Genomic DNA, 16391 nt, shown 5'->3' with positions numbered 1-16391 from the left:
ACTTTGGTTGCTCTCTTTTAAACTGAATGCTAAAATAGATTTGTATTCTGTCTTGCAGGTGGTGCAGGGGACCGGGAAAAGATGCCTGTCAATCATGAGGCTTTCCTGCTCATGGCTAATTCCCAGAATGAAATGGAAGATTGGGTGAAAGCCATCCGACGGGTTATATGGGCTCCATTTGGTGGAGGTATTGCAAATAGCTCACATGCACATAAATTAAAACATTTGCCTCAAGGTAAAACATATTCTTGTGATACTAGGATATATGTAACACTGTAAAATCATTGAGATGTCTAGATAAGCTCCTGATTGTCTGAAATGTTTTGAAGGGATGGGGTTGATTTTTTTTTTTTTTTTGGTACGGGATGGACAGGAATGAAAGGGGAGTGCACATCCATAGTGTATAACTGTCTCAGAAATGGATGGTGGTAACAAACATACTACCATTGTCAGTATTCAGTTCTTTACAACAAAATATTCAGTGGTCCTTATGGGAATGAAGGATTCTGCCCTGTTATCTCAGTTATCTTCCATAAGAGCAGATACCCATCCTGAACATCCATACAGCCAGAAACAGCAAGACTTTAATTAAGTTAATGTAGGGCTCAGTTGAGAAGGCAAAGCTTCCCCTGGCTTCAGTGGGGGTGTAGCCTGAGGAAGAAGAAGGTCAGGCTGAGTGAACACCTGTAGGGTGTTCTTCTACCTACAGCTGTAGAAGATCCCTGTAGTTAAAATGAACAAAACATCCAGACTTTTACTGTTGATATTATACCACAATCTTTGAATTCTCAAGTCAGCAGAGTAGATAGGAGTTGTTTTTCTGGTTTTGCATAGAACAAGGACTCACAGATGTTTTCTTCTGGGTTTGGTGTTGGTGACAGCAGCTGCTGGCCTGGTGCTGGACACTGTGCTTTGAAGTGGCTTGGGTACTGCTGATGGAGGGCATGCAAACAGTGGTATCATATGCAGACAGTTCTGTGGCCTCTTGTGAGAGGCACAGATAAAAAAGTGCCAGATAAGGGTTAGGTAATACAATTACTATTGCTGAAATGAAGTTACTAGTTTTCCTGGATCTAAGGGGGGAAAAAAGTGATCTTGATGTACTAAGACCCCAGTGTGTGTTAGTAACTTGCAGCACTTGGTGTGTCTGGAGGAGATACAATCTCTACTGATGCAATTCTTCCCAAGGTCCTTCTTTCACTTAGCAGAGAAGGTACAAAAGTTAGCTTGTGTCTGATCTGAGGTTATGTGTGATGCTGTTGTGCTGTGGGCAGAAAAAATTCTCTTCACTAGCAGAAAACTGTACTAGCAGAATTTCTCCTCAAACATGATTATGTGCTTCTTTTGCTTCCCTTCTGAATTCCTGTCCACAGTGAACAGTCTTTTAGGCTGAGGTCAGTGCAGATCCTCCATCAGAAGTCTCAGAACCCCGGAGCTGGTATTTCTGTAGCCGTTTGTAGTTGATGCTATGTGTGTGTTTTATACCTTTGCAACATACATTCAAGAAATACTCTGAGGAAAAAGGAGACATTCAATCATGACAAGTGGTTCACTCTCTAGCAATAGCCATCTTTAGGACATGATTTTGTCAGCACTGCTGATATCAGTGCAAATTTGGCTTCGTGTTTTGCTTATGTTTTGTCTGTCTCTTGAAGTAGTTTCAAAACAAATATCTTCAAGTATTAAAATAATAAATAATTTTAAATCCTAATATTTAAAAAAAAGAAATACGAGGATGGCATAAATGTAGTGATGGATTTCCTTTTTTGGTTTTTTTTAATTGGGCTAGTATTGTCCCAATTAATTGGCTAATGTTCTTTACCTTTGAATTTCTCTGCAAAGAGGTCAAATAATATTTTGGTATTTTCTTTAAATGAGGCAGATACTCTTATGTTGATTCCAGAAACTGGAGCTTTATGAGGCAGCAAAAAACATGAAATAATGAGAATGTGGAAGCAAGGCAGCACAGGGGAGATTAGAGCAGGGAGATAGTGCAGGGGGGAATACAGGAGCTTCTGTTTGTTGCTATTTTCACATCCTGCAGGCTTGATGTGGTTCAGTGATCAAAGTCAGTAAAGGCTGCTTTGGCTGTTGGTGAGAGCCAGCTTAAGCACTGTAGAAGAGAAGCACTGGAGTTTGCAGAGTTGGAAAGAATTGCAGTTGTGCATCTATGTTTTCTCTCTATCTATGGATAAAACCTGGCCAAGGCCATGGGTACCTGCTGGGCAGTCAGTCTAGCCTGAACTCTCTGCCCTAATACACAAATGCATTCTCCTAAAGCTAGCTTGACATGGCTGCTTTTTAGTCCAAGCTGCAAGAGCAGATTCTTACTTTGTGGCCACTTCTCTGAGCTGGTCAAGTGCCAGCTACTGTCAGGAGGGGTCTTCTACCCCCCAGCAGCCATGTGCTCCACCCCGCTTCCCACTGCTGACACTGGTGCCTGTGAGCTGTGCAGTAGGAAACGACCTGGCAGGAAATAAAAGGTGGGGAGGATTAGTTTGTAGGTGGATTGATTCCGTGGCCCTGCTAACCATGCAGCTGCAGCACCAGTAGTTCCAGTGGGGAGACATGATGGCGTGGAGAGGGGCAGGCTTCTTCATTCTGCCTGCAACCCACACATAAGTTGGCTTAAAGAAACCACGGGGCTGCATCCTCAGTTTCTTTGCACTTCAGAAGGAATGTGTAGGAATGGCAATAACTGGAAAGCAGTAAAGATATTCAAACCATTGCTCCCAAATGTTTTTTAGCCAGTTCGGGAAAATGATCAAACTTACACCTTCTCCATCATAATCAGAGCAGGAGAGTTTCTCTGAGTGAAATTCCAGCTTAACTCAAATGTGGGAGGACAGTAAACATAGCTGTCTCTGTTTTAATGGAATAATTTGAACTCTGCTTTGCCACCACCACTAATTTGAGAGCCAAGTCTTATCTATCAACACTTTTCAATATATTAAGCTAAAGGGAGGAGTTAAAAAGCAGGCTTTATTATTGATATGCAAATATCCAGCCCTGGAGAAGGTTGATATGGTGTAAAAATGAATTATGCCAAGATAAAAGGAGTGGCTTAACCGCACTTTAATCTTTGCTGATGTATTGAAGAAACATAAATAAAAAAAGGTTGAGGGTACCTTCTTATGTTGATGAGGGCATATGAACTGTGCTTAAAGGTGAACAGCAAAGGCTTCTTAAAATAAAACAGAAAACTCCCCAAAGCAGCTGAGGTTCACAAATTACTGATAGAAGACACAGGTTTAAAAGCCGTATGGAATGTGTTCTTTGAAATACGCTTCAAATGTGGCCTTAAAATAAAATCTTAGAGTTCCTAAGTCTTTTGAAGAAGAGCTGTCTTGTTTATAGGGAAAATAATCTCTAACAAGTTTCCTTGAGTTTCAGGCTCCTGAATTCTTGAGTCTAGTATATCTCATTTAGAGCAGAAGATTTTGTAAACTGAGATTTGAGAGTACTCCATACATTTTGATTGTCTTAAAAAAAGTGTTTGTCACAGTGACTTGATGAAAGTGAGTTTTGGAGCACATTTTTAGAGAGGGTGACTAAAACTGTTCTCTATGATCCTTCATACCTCTGAGACAAATCTTGCTCCATGCTTGTACCACTAAAAGCTTATCTGGAGAGTCCCTCTGTGTCCTACAGTCATGCTGTCCAGTGACTGCTCATTAATGTGAAGTGCATGGAGCAGTGCCACAGTGCTAAATCAAAGGGTTTGTGGCCATAGGCTTGGGTGAGAGTGACCTTGCTCTTGCCCTCCCAAGCTGCATTGGAAGTTTTTAATGTAGCTGGGGGGAGAGAGAAGGTCTTGGTCTGTACAAGTGTGGTGGGACTGTACTTCTAATCTGGGGAGGTACAGCCACTGCAAAGTTCCTTTCTGTGTGCCTTCCTCATTTCAGACTTACATCAGCTGTAAAGCAGAGTTTGTCTAGGACTGAATTTCTGGCTACGAGACCAAAACCTAAACTTTTTGGTGCCTGAGTTGAATGCCAGGTGGCATAATTCTCTCACAGCTCAGCACACAACCAGCACAGCATGGGGACAGAATCATTCTGTGTTAATCTTGATTTATGTTTGTTTTCTTCTGTTTACATATTCTGTCTTGCCATGAGCAGTTCCTTGCTTCTCTGCCAGAAATACATGTCTCAGCCCCTTTCTTTCTCCATTACTTTATCCTAATTTCTCCTCCTCTTCATCCCAAGCTTTCATCAGTTACTTGTGATGGAGGGGAGGTGAAGCAGTTGGAAGGGATGCATTTCCCCTTAGGCAAACATGAAGAGCTTTACCCTGTGACAAAGTAATTGTGTTGCCAGAGCTTCATGAATAGTTTTTCTGTTGAGGAGGAATAGTCACTGTAAAACTGGTGGGGTCTGAAGAAATGTCCACTGAAGAAGCTGTTGTACTGTCATTAATTCCAGACCCTTTCCCATATAGATAAACCATGATGTGTGGATTCTTATTCTTCTGCCAGTAAAGTTTGGGGTTTTTTGGGAACCAGGGCCCTGTGAAATTGTCATGTATTAGGGGAGAGCTGAAAGATGTAGGACAAGGTGTCTGAGGTGTAATTTAATTCCTGGCTCAATGTCCTAATGGGTAATGGGAGATTAACCCTGGATAGGGCTAATTAGGGATCCTACTTTAAATGAGTAAATATCTTTGGGACAACATCCGCATGAGAGCAAGCATGACTGTTTTGAAGGGTCAGATATTGATATTAAATGCATATCCACCAGAATGCCAAACTGTTTAGGAGCTAAGATATGGCATTAGGTTTTGGGAGTCTTGAGTTTTAATTTTTCCATCTGTAAGATGGGAATTTTCCAGTAAGAGCAGCATAAACCTAGAGTCACATCAGTGAATTTAAGGTGTTAAAATACCACTGAAGAGATAATGAAGAGGAGGAGGGAACTGGCATCTGTTATTTGCCCAGTCTGAAGACAGAGAGTTGATTTCTACTCCCTTGTTTGCGGGGTCCTGCAGAGTGACAGCCTCAAGTAGGATTCCTGACTGGGTCAGGAGGAGCCCCTTCAGGAGGTGTCAGGGTAGGCACCCCTTGGGCAGGCTCCCCCAGGTGTGTGGGGAGTGGCACTGGGTGTTTGTTGTGCCTGATACCTGCTGTTATCTCTGCACCGAGATAGCTGGCGCCTGATGCAGCTTATCAGTGTTTGCTCCTGCTGTTGTCTAATGCTGGGAGATGGGCCCAGCCAGGGGAAGAGGAAGAGAAGGATGAAGGGGGTTATGAGGTCAGGTATCTGCCCAGGACTAGGGGATGCCTGAGTCAGCTCAGATGTGGGGAGGTGCTGGGTTAGCCTTGCCCCCAGGCAAAAGTGTCACAAATGGTACACAAATGGTAGATATGGAAACTAAGGTACAGTAACTAAAGTAAGCTGGGAGTGGATCTTGCTGCCAGAACTGTTTACAACAGACAACGTTTTAAGATCTGTTTCTGAGACTTGATTAAGTTCTTTTCTTCCTAATGTCTTTTCTTCCTCTGTCAGATATATCTGGGGCTTCTGTTACTGCTTTATGACCAGCATATTTTACCATCATGTTACAGCCTTGAGGTAGGGAAACACAATTGTCCTCATTTTTTGTTAAGGAGGGATCTGAAATATTGAGCAATTAAATTACTTGCCTGAGGTGACAATGACTGTCTGTAGAAGAACCACTCTGATGACATTGTTCTGCAAGGCTCATAGAAAGATTCCACCCATGGGCCTTGACTGTAGGGATATGTTTGGAAGAATGCCATGGGGTATGATCCTGAAGGGAAGAGGGAACCAGGAGATCTTGTGGATTTTCAAGGGCTACTTCCTTCAATCTCAAGAATCCTCTTCCTTGTGCAGGAAACCAAGCAAAGGTGGCAGAGGTTTGCATGGTTGAACAAGATGTTGTGACAAAGCTCATTAGCTAAAAATGAAGCATAGAAGTGGAAGCAGGGACAGGTGACCTAAGAGGAGAAATACAGAGAAATTCCTGAGCATGCAGGAGTGGACTTAGGAAGGCTAAAGCCATCTGGAGTTGAATCTGGAAAGGGATGTGAAAGGTAGTGCTGGGGCCAGCTGTTTAACTGTTTAACAGCTTTGTGAATGGATAATGGGACAGAGCACACCCCAGCAAGCTTGCAGATGATATTGGGAGGACTGATTGGTGCATCAGATGATCGTGTCATCATTCAGAGGGGTCCCAACAGACTGAAGGAAGGAGTGAACAGGAATCTGATGAAGTTCAACAGAGAGTAATGCAAAGTCCTGCACCTACTGATGATGAATGTAGGCAGCAGCAGAAGTGGGGAGCTGACTGACTGGAAAGCATCTTTGCACAGAAGAACTGGGATGCTCTTGAACAAGTTGAACATGAGCCAGCAATGCACCCTTGTGGCCAGCAAATTCCTGGGCTGCTTTAGGAAGAGCATTGCCAGCAGGTTCAGGGAGGTGAGCCTTCACCTCAGCACTAGCAATTCAACATCTTTTATTCTTTGTCCATTTCTGGTCTGCCTGGGACAAGAAGGCCATGAGATTACTGAAGTGAGTCAAGTGAAAGGCCACTAAAATGATTAGAGGATTGTGCAAGAAAATGTTAAGAGAAGCTGAGAAGGCTTGGATTGTTTAGCCTGAAGAAAAGGGTCGGAGTGGTTCTTATCAAGGATGGTGTATAGTGTGTAGAAATATTTGATGGAAAGGTCTAAAACTAGAATCAAAACTAAAGCATGTCAAGGTGTTCCTTACTGACTTTTAAAGATCTTACCTTTAGAAGTCAGATCCTGCTCCCCTGCTCCTTGCCTGTGTTTCACCTCTAAAGCTACTGGCTCAAGACTCTCAGTGGCAGTCAGTGCTAGTGCCCAGGTTGGTCTGGGCTCTGCGTGGAGACTGTGCAGTAGTTTGGTCATCCCAGAGCAGAAAGGGGTCTTCTTGGAGTGCTGTATCACAGCTCCTCAGGGGGAAAGTCCCCCAGCAGCAGCATGAGTTCTCCACTGCAGCACTATCCCTGCTGTCATCAGCCAGCTTTGTTCCAGTGGCTTCTGAAGGATGATGTATTTTGGCATCAGGTGAAGGAATTTCTAGTCCTTTATCTGCTACTGTGGACAGTCTGGGGCACCAAAAAGCAGGAACCCCGAGCTGGGGAATGGCAGGCAGTGCCTCTGTTCAACCACACAGCAGATAGAGGAAAAACTACAAACAGAAGTCACATCTTTTGTATTTGCCAGTGAGCACGGTGAAGCTTTTAATGGGATTTGCTTGATGGAACTTCTTTTGGCTGGGAGACACTGACTTGATAAAAGGAAACATCATATGGGTATGTTTTCATTTGAATGAAACTTGGGCTAGAAAAGGTTTTTTGAGCTCAGGGTAGAATTTTTAATACAAGGTATGCCCCAAAATGGTCATCTATTCCAGAGGTTGTACAAGCAATTAAGATGTAAAATCTATCTGAAACCCCTCTGTCCAAAAAAATTACTTTGAAAAGGTCCAGGTAAGAGAGAAGATTGCAGGAGGGTCTGATGGATAAAATGACACATCTTGATGGATAAAATGACACATCTAAGGAGAATTTAAACAGTTGCATAGTCATGAGGTTTACACCAAGAAAAAACTGTGTTTCATGCTGTGCACAACAGAATTGTGAAAATCATTGTTACAAGATGCAGAAATAAAAATAATTAATAGATTAAAAATAAAATTAGATGTGCTCATAGAAAATAAGTCTACTTGAGCAGTCAAAGAAAGATTTCTGGAGGAGTCACTAGGTTAATATGCCCATTTTACAAAGACCAGTTCTGCTTTAGATAAAATGTGATGGGGCTTGTGTTGGCTTTCCTCTTCTCTTCAGCTACTATGTGCCATGGAGAGTTGACAGGGGCTGTGAATTTGTTATATTGGTGGTGGCTACTGCCTTAGCACAAAGTCTGACCAGTACCACCCCCTACACCAGTGGCTTCTCAGTGAGACTGTTCCTGTAATCATTAGATTCGTGTTTGACATTTGAGATCTGACAGACTTTAAAGCACTGGTGTTCTCACTGCACATCCTGGCAGTGTATTGATGGGACAAACATGTTCCTGTGGTGTTTCTCAGCTTGCAGGCAAGTATTTTAATTTCTGTGTATTAGTCCTTTGATGAATGTTATGAGAATATTCAGTGATTACTGAATGAAAGGGAATGGTAACTGGCTCCTTGCAATTTGTAATTTTAACCATTTAGGAGCTGGGAAGAAATAAATTCGCCCTGTCTCTCTTTTCCTATTTTCTTTCTAATGTTACCCTTCTTCCATCTACTGTTGCTCCTTTTTTCTTCTAATTCATAATCATGTAACTAAACTTGCAATTTGCCCTTCATGTCTTCTCAGCTGCAGGTCAGAAAAGGAAACATTCAGCTCTTTACCAATTCTAGAAGTGTTCTTTAAAGGCTTGCAAATTTACTGAAGTGTTTCACCTACTTCACAAATGGTAGCTAAAAGCTGCCCCTTTCCCAAGCACAGCTTGTCAGGTTCAGCTGTTGCTGGAACTTAGACAGTGACCTTATTGCTTGGGTGGTGAAGCTGTAAGTTGGTGAGGATTTTAGATAGACAGTGGAGGATAAAGATAAACATATGGGAATTAGGTAACAGATTTTCATCATTGATTGGGTTTGAGGATGCAACAAAATGAAACCATATGCAATTTACCTGGTAGTGAGTTTTACAATTGAATGGAAGTTTAGAGACTGACTGAGGTATTTATGGTGAAGTTTGATTTGGATAAGCATCCATGTGTTCAGTGTTCATCCTGTCTGCACCTCAATGAATGACTGTGCTTAGGTTATCAACCCTGGGATAAGGGAAGGCTTGGAACATGGAAAAGCTTCAGGACATAGGCTTGTCTGGCTTTCTGAATGGATAAAAGTGCCTAATGTGCTAAATGTTGCCTGTGAGTCTGGATCACAGTCCCTGCCAGGTTCCAGGATGGTCAGAAATCCAGGTGAGTAATTGTATTCCATACTAGAGGTTTCAGACTCTGTGATCCTTTCATTTGAACCCACAGCTAGAACCCATCTCTACTGATAACACACTGGTAGCAACAGTTACGCTATGGCATAACTAATTTTCACTTACCAACACCCAGAAGTTTTATAAAGCTTTTCTGTGCAGTGGGGGCATCAACAAGCAGCACCACTTGAAAAAGGTGACCTGCTGATCGAGTGCTTTCTACAGACACTTTCAGACAGTCATATGGAAGCTGTCCTTTAAACATGGAGAGACATATATAAGTGTCAATAAGTAAAAAATTCTGTAAAATATGATCTTAGGATGTGGGGACAAAGAAGTTGTTCAGGGCACATTGATCCAGATCACTGATTGCTAAAAGGTATTTTTTGCTGCTCTTGCTGTTTTGTTTTCTAAATGCTCTTGCCTTTCTTTAGAGAGAAATAGAGTAATAAACACAGGAGGTCGGCTCTGGATTCAGAATGCTGTGGCTCAGTGATGTGTAGGTCTGTTTTTCTCTGTGAGCACAGTTACAATCTCCATTTGGAGCATAAACTGGTCAGTCCATCACTGGGTAATTTACAGTGCTGCTTAGTCAGTTCCTCTCCTGGCATATTTTAGAGAGATGGGAAGACACATCACACAGAATCTACTGTGGTAGAAAGGTGAGCATAGCTATTTGCAAATCTTTAACCCAGAGTGAGCAGTTTTGTCAGTCAGTAAACAGAAGCCTGTTTACCCTCAAAAGATTTAATTTCCCCAGTAAGGGTTGAGACCCCAGCACAGAGCTGGTGAGGGGTGTGGGGATGTAATTTTGGTCAGGGAAGGATCTGACCAAAGTTCTTGGACAGGGAGGAAATGGGACAGAAGATGTTAGTGCTGAAGTTTTTCCTGCTGGGTTCAGCTCCGTGACTGATCACCTCTGACCAGTTCACTGCCTGCTTTCAGCAGATAAAAGATGTTCAAGTGCCCAGGTTTACCTGGGTTAAAATATTAATCTGTAAAAGGTTCAGCCTTCTTGTAAAACAGGGAACTTCACCTATAGCTCTAACTTTGATACTAGGCCCTTTCTATACAAATAGAGCAATTTCCTAGATTTGAGTTCCCTTAGATCTGCTTGAGTGTACCTGTATATTAGCTAATCCTCTAAGCCAGCATCTAAAAATACACACACCCCATGGGCACTTGCTAGAGCTGTGCAAGCCAAGAAGTTTGCTCACAGTCAGAGATGAGGAGAAATACTCTGAGTTCATGCAGGTTCACCACTCCTGTCTGTTGCAACCAGACTGAAGATTGAATTTCACCTGAGTTAGATGCCAAGCCTGAAACATACCTGGATTTTCAGAGGTTGTGTGAGCTGTAGTGAGCTTTCCAGCCAATCTCGAGGCTTGTAGTGATGTGTGAAGGCAGGATGCTTTCTTCTGTTCTGGTACCTGCAGCAGAATAACTGCAGCAGTGCTAGCTCAGGAGAGCACTGCTGGGGCTCTCTCCCTGCAATCACACTGGGAAAGAAAATATCTCCAGCTCCCCAGCAGCAAGGTCATGGGAGATGTAATGTCTGAACAATTTTATAAACCTAAGCTGTTTCTTAGAAAATGAGAGCTGTTAAACTCTTCTACAGTTAAATAACTTCATACCAGTGGGGGAAAAGGGAGTCCAGTCTCCATTACCCATTCTCTCCTTGGCACATGTGTATAGGGAGATCTCCAGGTGGAAGTTTTGATGATATATGCAATGTGGCAAATTCTTTTGACTATATTGCTACAATTGCAGTATCAAGTACTTCTGGAGCCTGCAGCCCCTGCAGTCCAGTGATTATGTGTGAACCTTGGATTTCATTTTTGACAAATGTGGTTAACAGAGACAGCAGGATTCAAGTGTGACATGCAAATTCAAAACACAGAAGAAAAATTGTGTGTGTGTATATATAGAGTGATTTTTATTCCAGTCTCATCATATTCCATAGTCTAAGTCATGAATTTTAACCCCATGTTTTAACCCACAATTTTAACCCACAGGTGCTACCTGTGGAGTGTGTAGCACAGTGTTGCTGTCACAGGACACCTATAGCTGCAGAGTTACCTTGTGCAGGGAACAACATTGAAGCAGATGCCATTTTCTGCTTCACTTCTGATGCTTATGTGAGCGAGCATGTGCTCCAGATTTTTTCTCTCACCAGAGAACCGTGTTTGCTCTTTGGAGAAGAGTTTGCATCAGCTTCATCATCTCATAGCATTGTAAGTTCTTTATCATGCTTTAGTCATGCTGTGTCCTTGGCCACAGAGAGGCTGTGAATTTCACAGATTAATTATAGTTTGGGTATAATAACATCCATGTTAAACAGCATGACTTTCTATTTCATTGGATACCTCCTTGTTCCTGTGTTTTGAGAGATGGAAAACAGAAATGGAGACGTGAATGGAAGAACAAAAGTCTGCATTTGCTATCTCCTGTGCTCCTATCCCAAACACTGAGTCCTAGGCACCATAATGTTATTAGCAGATGTGGCACAATTTGAGGTGTTATTTCAGGAAATAGTGCCAGAAATTCTGGTGGCATCTCAGCCATTTAGAAGCGGATTTGTCCTGCTCACCAGTTAGCATTGTGGGCAGGCTCTCCCTCACCTGCAGCCTGCTGTGTTCACCACAAGGGAAGAGAGGATAATAAGAGGGTGAAGAATATTGAGGACGTCATTTGTACCTTGGGTTTAAGGATTTCCATCACTTTCTAAATATTCTTTAGCGTGCTCTAAATACTGTCTGGTGTATTGGCTGGGTTTCTGGTGTCTAGCTGTGCAGTACCATGCTACTCAGGGTATATCTTAAATAGCTAAGGAGAACCTTACCATCTTGCCAGTCATAGAATATTTTGAGTTGGAAGGGATTCAGTAGGATCATCAGAGTCCCAGCTTCTGGCCTTGCACATGACAGCTCTAAGGATCCCACCATGTTCAAGAACTGAAGCTTTTGATCCTGGTACTCCCTTCACTTATGGTGAGAAGCACTCTTTTTTTCAGGAGTGGGCAAGGGGTGGGCCACTAAGTTCAGGTGAATGTGCTCTGTGTAGTGACCACAGACATTTTAACAGCTGAAGCAGATGAGCAGCTGCAGATGGGGGTTTTTTGTTGAGTTTTTTATTTCCTGCAGAGGGAGAAAACTTAGCTAATAGTAATGAAATTGCTCAGAAGCCTGATGCAAGGTTTTTGTGTGGTGACTGCTGCAGATCTGCAGTCACATGAGTGCGTTTTGTGAATGGAGTGGCAGCCTGACCTCTGTGTAACTGCACAGGGCATTGCATGGTAAGCGTTTTTGTTAATGACAGGCTTCTTACCCTGAGAGCGAAAGCTGAGGGGGGGTGAGTGTTTTCCTGCAAGTAAAGTGCCTGGGTATTGGTTCACATGTAGGGAGTTGTAGTCCCTTCCTCTGCCAGTTATTCAGCTGAGCTATTAATTCAGGCACCTTCTCTGTAAAGAGCTAAAGCAGAGGCAGCAAGCACCAAAAAACCCACGCGGGTCAAGGAGTGCAGCTTTTCCTAAGCTTTGTTAGACTTTCCAGCATGTCCCAGAGCTGTGGAGGTACTCTCAGAGCATTCTGAGGCTACTGTGGGGAAATGTTCCCCTCCAAAACTAGGTTTCTGCTTCTGTTGCTTTGAAAGCAGATGGGAGGCCAGACCAGGGCACCAGCTTGCCTGCAGCACAGTAATATTGCCTGTATCAGGAAGGATCCAAAGTGTGGCATGCAGACAGCAACTGTTGCTCAGCTTTTCCAGCTATCTAGAATAGATCTGACAAGCAATTAGAGCATGAATATATTACAGAGCCGATGGGGGATGCCTTTGTTAAAACTTGTGACCCGTACTTAGCTGCTGTTTACGTTGGCGGCTTCTTCGAGGGTGGGCAAGACCCTACCTGCCTGTCTTTCTCCTCTCCCCTTCCCTGCGCGGAGCGAGCCGGGGAGCTCTGCATCTCATTGGATATTTCAAATGCTTTCTGCACAAGTCATAATTAATGCCGAGTTGTGGAGCTAAGACCAGATGTGCTGCCGAGATTATCTCCCAGGGCAGATCGGCTGCTCTGTGCTCTGTAGCGCTGGGTGAATGGAAAGCTGCCAGTGCTGGGACTCAGAATGTGTCTGATGCCTGAAGTCAGGACTTTCTTTCTCTGCCGCTCCTGCTGTCTGACACTGCCTGGTTTCTGCTTGAAGCTCAGCGCCTGTCATGTAGCGGAGTGCTGCACAAGAACGAGAGGTAGGAGATGATTTTCCAGAGTTTGGATTTGTTATGGTTTTCTTTTGCTAGAGAAAAAACAGATATTTAAGTGCAGCCTGAGACAGAGGCTAAGAATCTAAAATAGGAGCTGACTCTGCAAAGGGGGAAGGAGTGGGAAAGACACAGTCTGTGGCCAAAAATACTACTGGATACCAAGAGATCATGTGAAGATAGTTCTGGGGAGAGGTGTTTCTTTTTCATATGTACAGAATATTTAAATGGATATGTACGGATGGGAGCAATCAGCTTCTAGTGTATGGACACTGCTCTTTCTGGGAACGGGGTCAGAGGACACCAAGTTGTACCACAGACCCATCTGTGTGACTCTGGAAAAGTTATGTTGTCAATTTTTCTTGATTCCTAATCATCTTTTGCTTCCTCTCTTTCCCCTTATTCTTGCATTCTTTTGCTGGTTGAATTGCTTAGTTGAGAACTATCTTTTTTAAAGTACATATGGCTCCTACCATGAAACTCGTTTTTCTGTTGCTGCTGCAGTAATTCACGTAGTCTGTGCTTGGGTGGGCTAGGGGAAGGGAAGCAAGTTAAAGATTTGTGTGTGTTTTGTGCTGTGGAAACACACGCATTTCTGAATGTCTGCCCGTGATTTTTTCTCAGTTGCTTTCATGTGTGGAGGGACAGATAAAGGGGAACTTAAGCATGAAAGTGGGAAGGTAAAAGCAGACACTTACCTGTGCAGGTGAGCACGTACACAATCTTTATATCCATAAACTGCCTGTCTGTGAGGCACCACATGCGTGCGCGGGTGTGTGTGCTGTTGTAGAGCAGCGTCCAGGTGTAAGCCTGATTATCTTCCCACACATCTTTTAACGTGTGGAATAAGCTGCACATACAGCTGACGTAGGTGTGCCTGGACTTTTCACACTTTAAGCAGATGCGGAGTCCTTAGTCCTCCGTATGAAGAAAATCTACTCAAAAACTGACTTTATCTCTGTCTTTAGTTTATTTTGGTTGAACTCAGAGCCTATGATGAGGAAAAATGTAGCAGAGAGCATATATTTTCCTGCCCACTGCGTGTCTGGACAGCATAGCTGAATGTATAGGCTTTGTATGCCTGGAGCTGGTGGGTGAGCTGTTCAGGCCAGGACAGAGAGCCTGTCTGTGTCTTAGTCAGTACATCATTCCTGGCTTGCTTTTTCCACAAAGAGTCACCTAAATCTTTAAAAAACAGAGGCAGCTTGTTGGAGTAGAGGAAAGAAATTCTGTAGCTCTGCTAGCTCATTTTTTTAGTATCTCTTGAATCTTGTTGAGATTAAGGATGTGGTTCCAGGCATGCTGGAGTTTTTTTCTGCTTTGAAATCAAACAAAAGGGCCTAGCTATAGATAAGGGTATGAGAAAGTTAACCCTTAGGTTGCTAGTAAACATTTGGCTTTATTCCAGCTTAACACTGTCTGGAGTGTGACTGGATGGCACTGGCTCCCCTTCTTTAGAATGAAGAAAAAGACTTTAATGTCTTCCAGCGGGATCATCAAATGGAGCGAAGCGCTGCCAAGTGCAGTCTGAGCTGCAGGGCCCAGTGATTAAAAACAGCCCTGTGCCTTGAGGAGCCGGCAGATGAGGCTGTGTGTGACTGGCTCCACATTGCTCCTCCTTGCAAGGCAGGGCAGTCCCTGTCCAAACTGGAGATGTTGTCATATACGGGGAATTTCAGGCACATTTAACTACATCACTTTTACAAGGTCTGAGACCTGACAGAAATGAGATGAATGATACAGGGCCACAGAACCCCAGTTCCTCAGTTTGCCCTGTGTGGCTCTGGGAGGCTGAAGTAGGCGCATCTGCTAAGTCTGTTGCCAGTGTCACTGAGAGGGTCCAAATGATAATTCTCCCAAACTTCATCAAGCAGATGCCCAGACTCCAAGCCTGGAGCTGTCAGCATCTCAAGCTTCCCTTTGACAGAACCTTTCCAGCCCCATTCCATAAATAGCTCTTAGATTGTTCTTTCTATGAACCTTTACACTATTTTTTCTTTCTAAGCTGTGGACAAGTTCTGCAGCCACTGAACAGATGATCAGTTTCTCCAAGGCCAACTTTTCAGTCCCACTAACTACAACTCATGCGCTTTTTCTCTCTTAACACCAACCATAGTGCTCTTACTGCCAAAAGACTCAGCCTGCGTGCAGTCTTTCTTCTGAGCAGCATCTCTGGTGGCCCTTGTCTATGGCTCAGCAAAAAAAAAAAACAAAAAAAAAACAAAAAAAAAAACAAAAAAAAAAAAAAAAAAACAAAAAAAAACAAAACACAAAAGAAAAAAGTACGATAGAGAAAAAGAAAAACCATGGAACACAGTTTAACTGAAAAATGTAACAAAGGAAAATCAGAGTTAGCAAAAGACTTAGCTTGGGTAAAATATTTTTTCTGAGCAATGTTTGGTGATCCATTCTAATGCTTCCCTGGAAAATTAGGGTTCAGTTTCAAGGAAGAACAAAAGGCATAGATCTGCAACTGGAGTTGGGTCAGAGTGGGGCTGCCAAACCTGGGTGGGAGGCAGCTGAGAGAGCTCATTTCACCCCAGCAATGACGTGAGTCCTCTTCCCACTAAAACTTACCTGTACAGACTGTGTGATCTTACTAGCACAGCCCTTCAGCAGACACTGAAGGGCTGTGCTAGTAAGAAGAAGAAACCCATGCTTGTTCCAACTCCTTTCACTCATCCTGTGATAGGTAGATCATCACCTTCCTTGGTCATGTTTGTTTCATGCCTGGTTTTTCTTGTTACTTATTTGTAATGGTCTGAAGGGTGGTGAAGAATACTGCAATATCAGAATATTTCAATGCCTTTATTTCCTCCAAAGATTGTTGTTTATATCAAGGAGAAAATCATTACTGACTTTGTGTGAGGAGGAAAGACGGGATCCCCTGCATCTGGCTGTGCAGGAGACACCCCCAGTGATGGTGATACTGTGTTTGTGAAGGGTCCATCTGCTGCTCCACTGACTCTCAAAGGAGATCACCCTTCTATCTCTGTTGCCTTAGCATCACATTCCTTAGTCTCTGTGTCGGTGGTCTCTATTTGACTGTAGTCCTCTTGTCTCCAGAAGTCACTCACTGTAGATTGCACCTACAGAAAAGCTATTGCTGTTGTGATCCAAGCTGACTGTGAAGGCAAGGACTGATGTTGCCTGAAATGTGTTAGAGG

At 43.2% G+C, this 16391-nt stretch overlaps 1 protein-coding gene across 10 annotated transcripts in view; it reads left to right on the top strand.

Moving 5' to 3' along the window:
- ARHGAP22 (Rho GTPase activating protein 22) overlaps positions 1-16391 on the top strand; it is a 125893-nt gene that overhangs the window by 87658 nt on the left and 21844 nt on the right. For 8 of the 10 annotated variants that reach the window (XM_064430742.1, XM_064430740.1, XM_064430744.1 and 5 more), the window contains one exon: positions 59-235. In XM_064430742.1, the coding sequence (XP_064286812.1) occupies positions 59-235 (177 nt within the window). Of the gene's footprint in view, positions 1-58; positions 236-11371; positions 13213-16391 lie in introns of those variants that run through there. The other 2 variants (XM_064430741.1, XM_064430750.1) reach the window with 2 other exon arrangements.

This window comes from Passer domesticus, chromosome 8 (genome assembly GCF_036417665.1).
Source record: "Passer domesticus isolate bPasDom1 chromosome 8, bPasDom1.hap1, whole genome shotgun sequence".
Classification (NCBI taxonomy): domain Eukaryota; kingdom Metazoa; phylum Chordata; class Aves; order Passeriformes; family Passeridae; genus Passer; species Passer domesticus.
The sequence above is the reverse complement of the archived record's forward strand: the minus strand, read 5'-3'. Positions and strand labels throughout refer to the sequence as shown.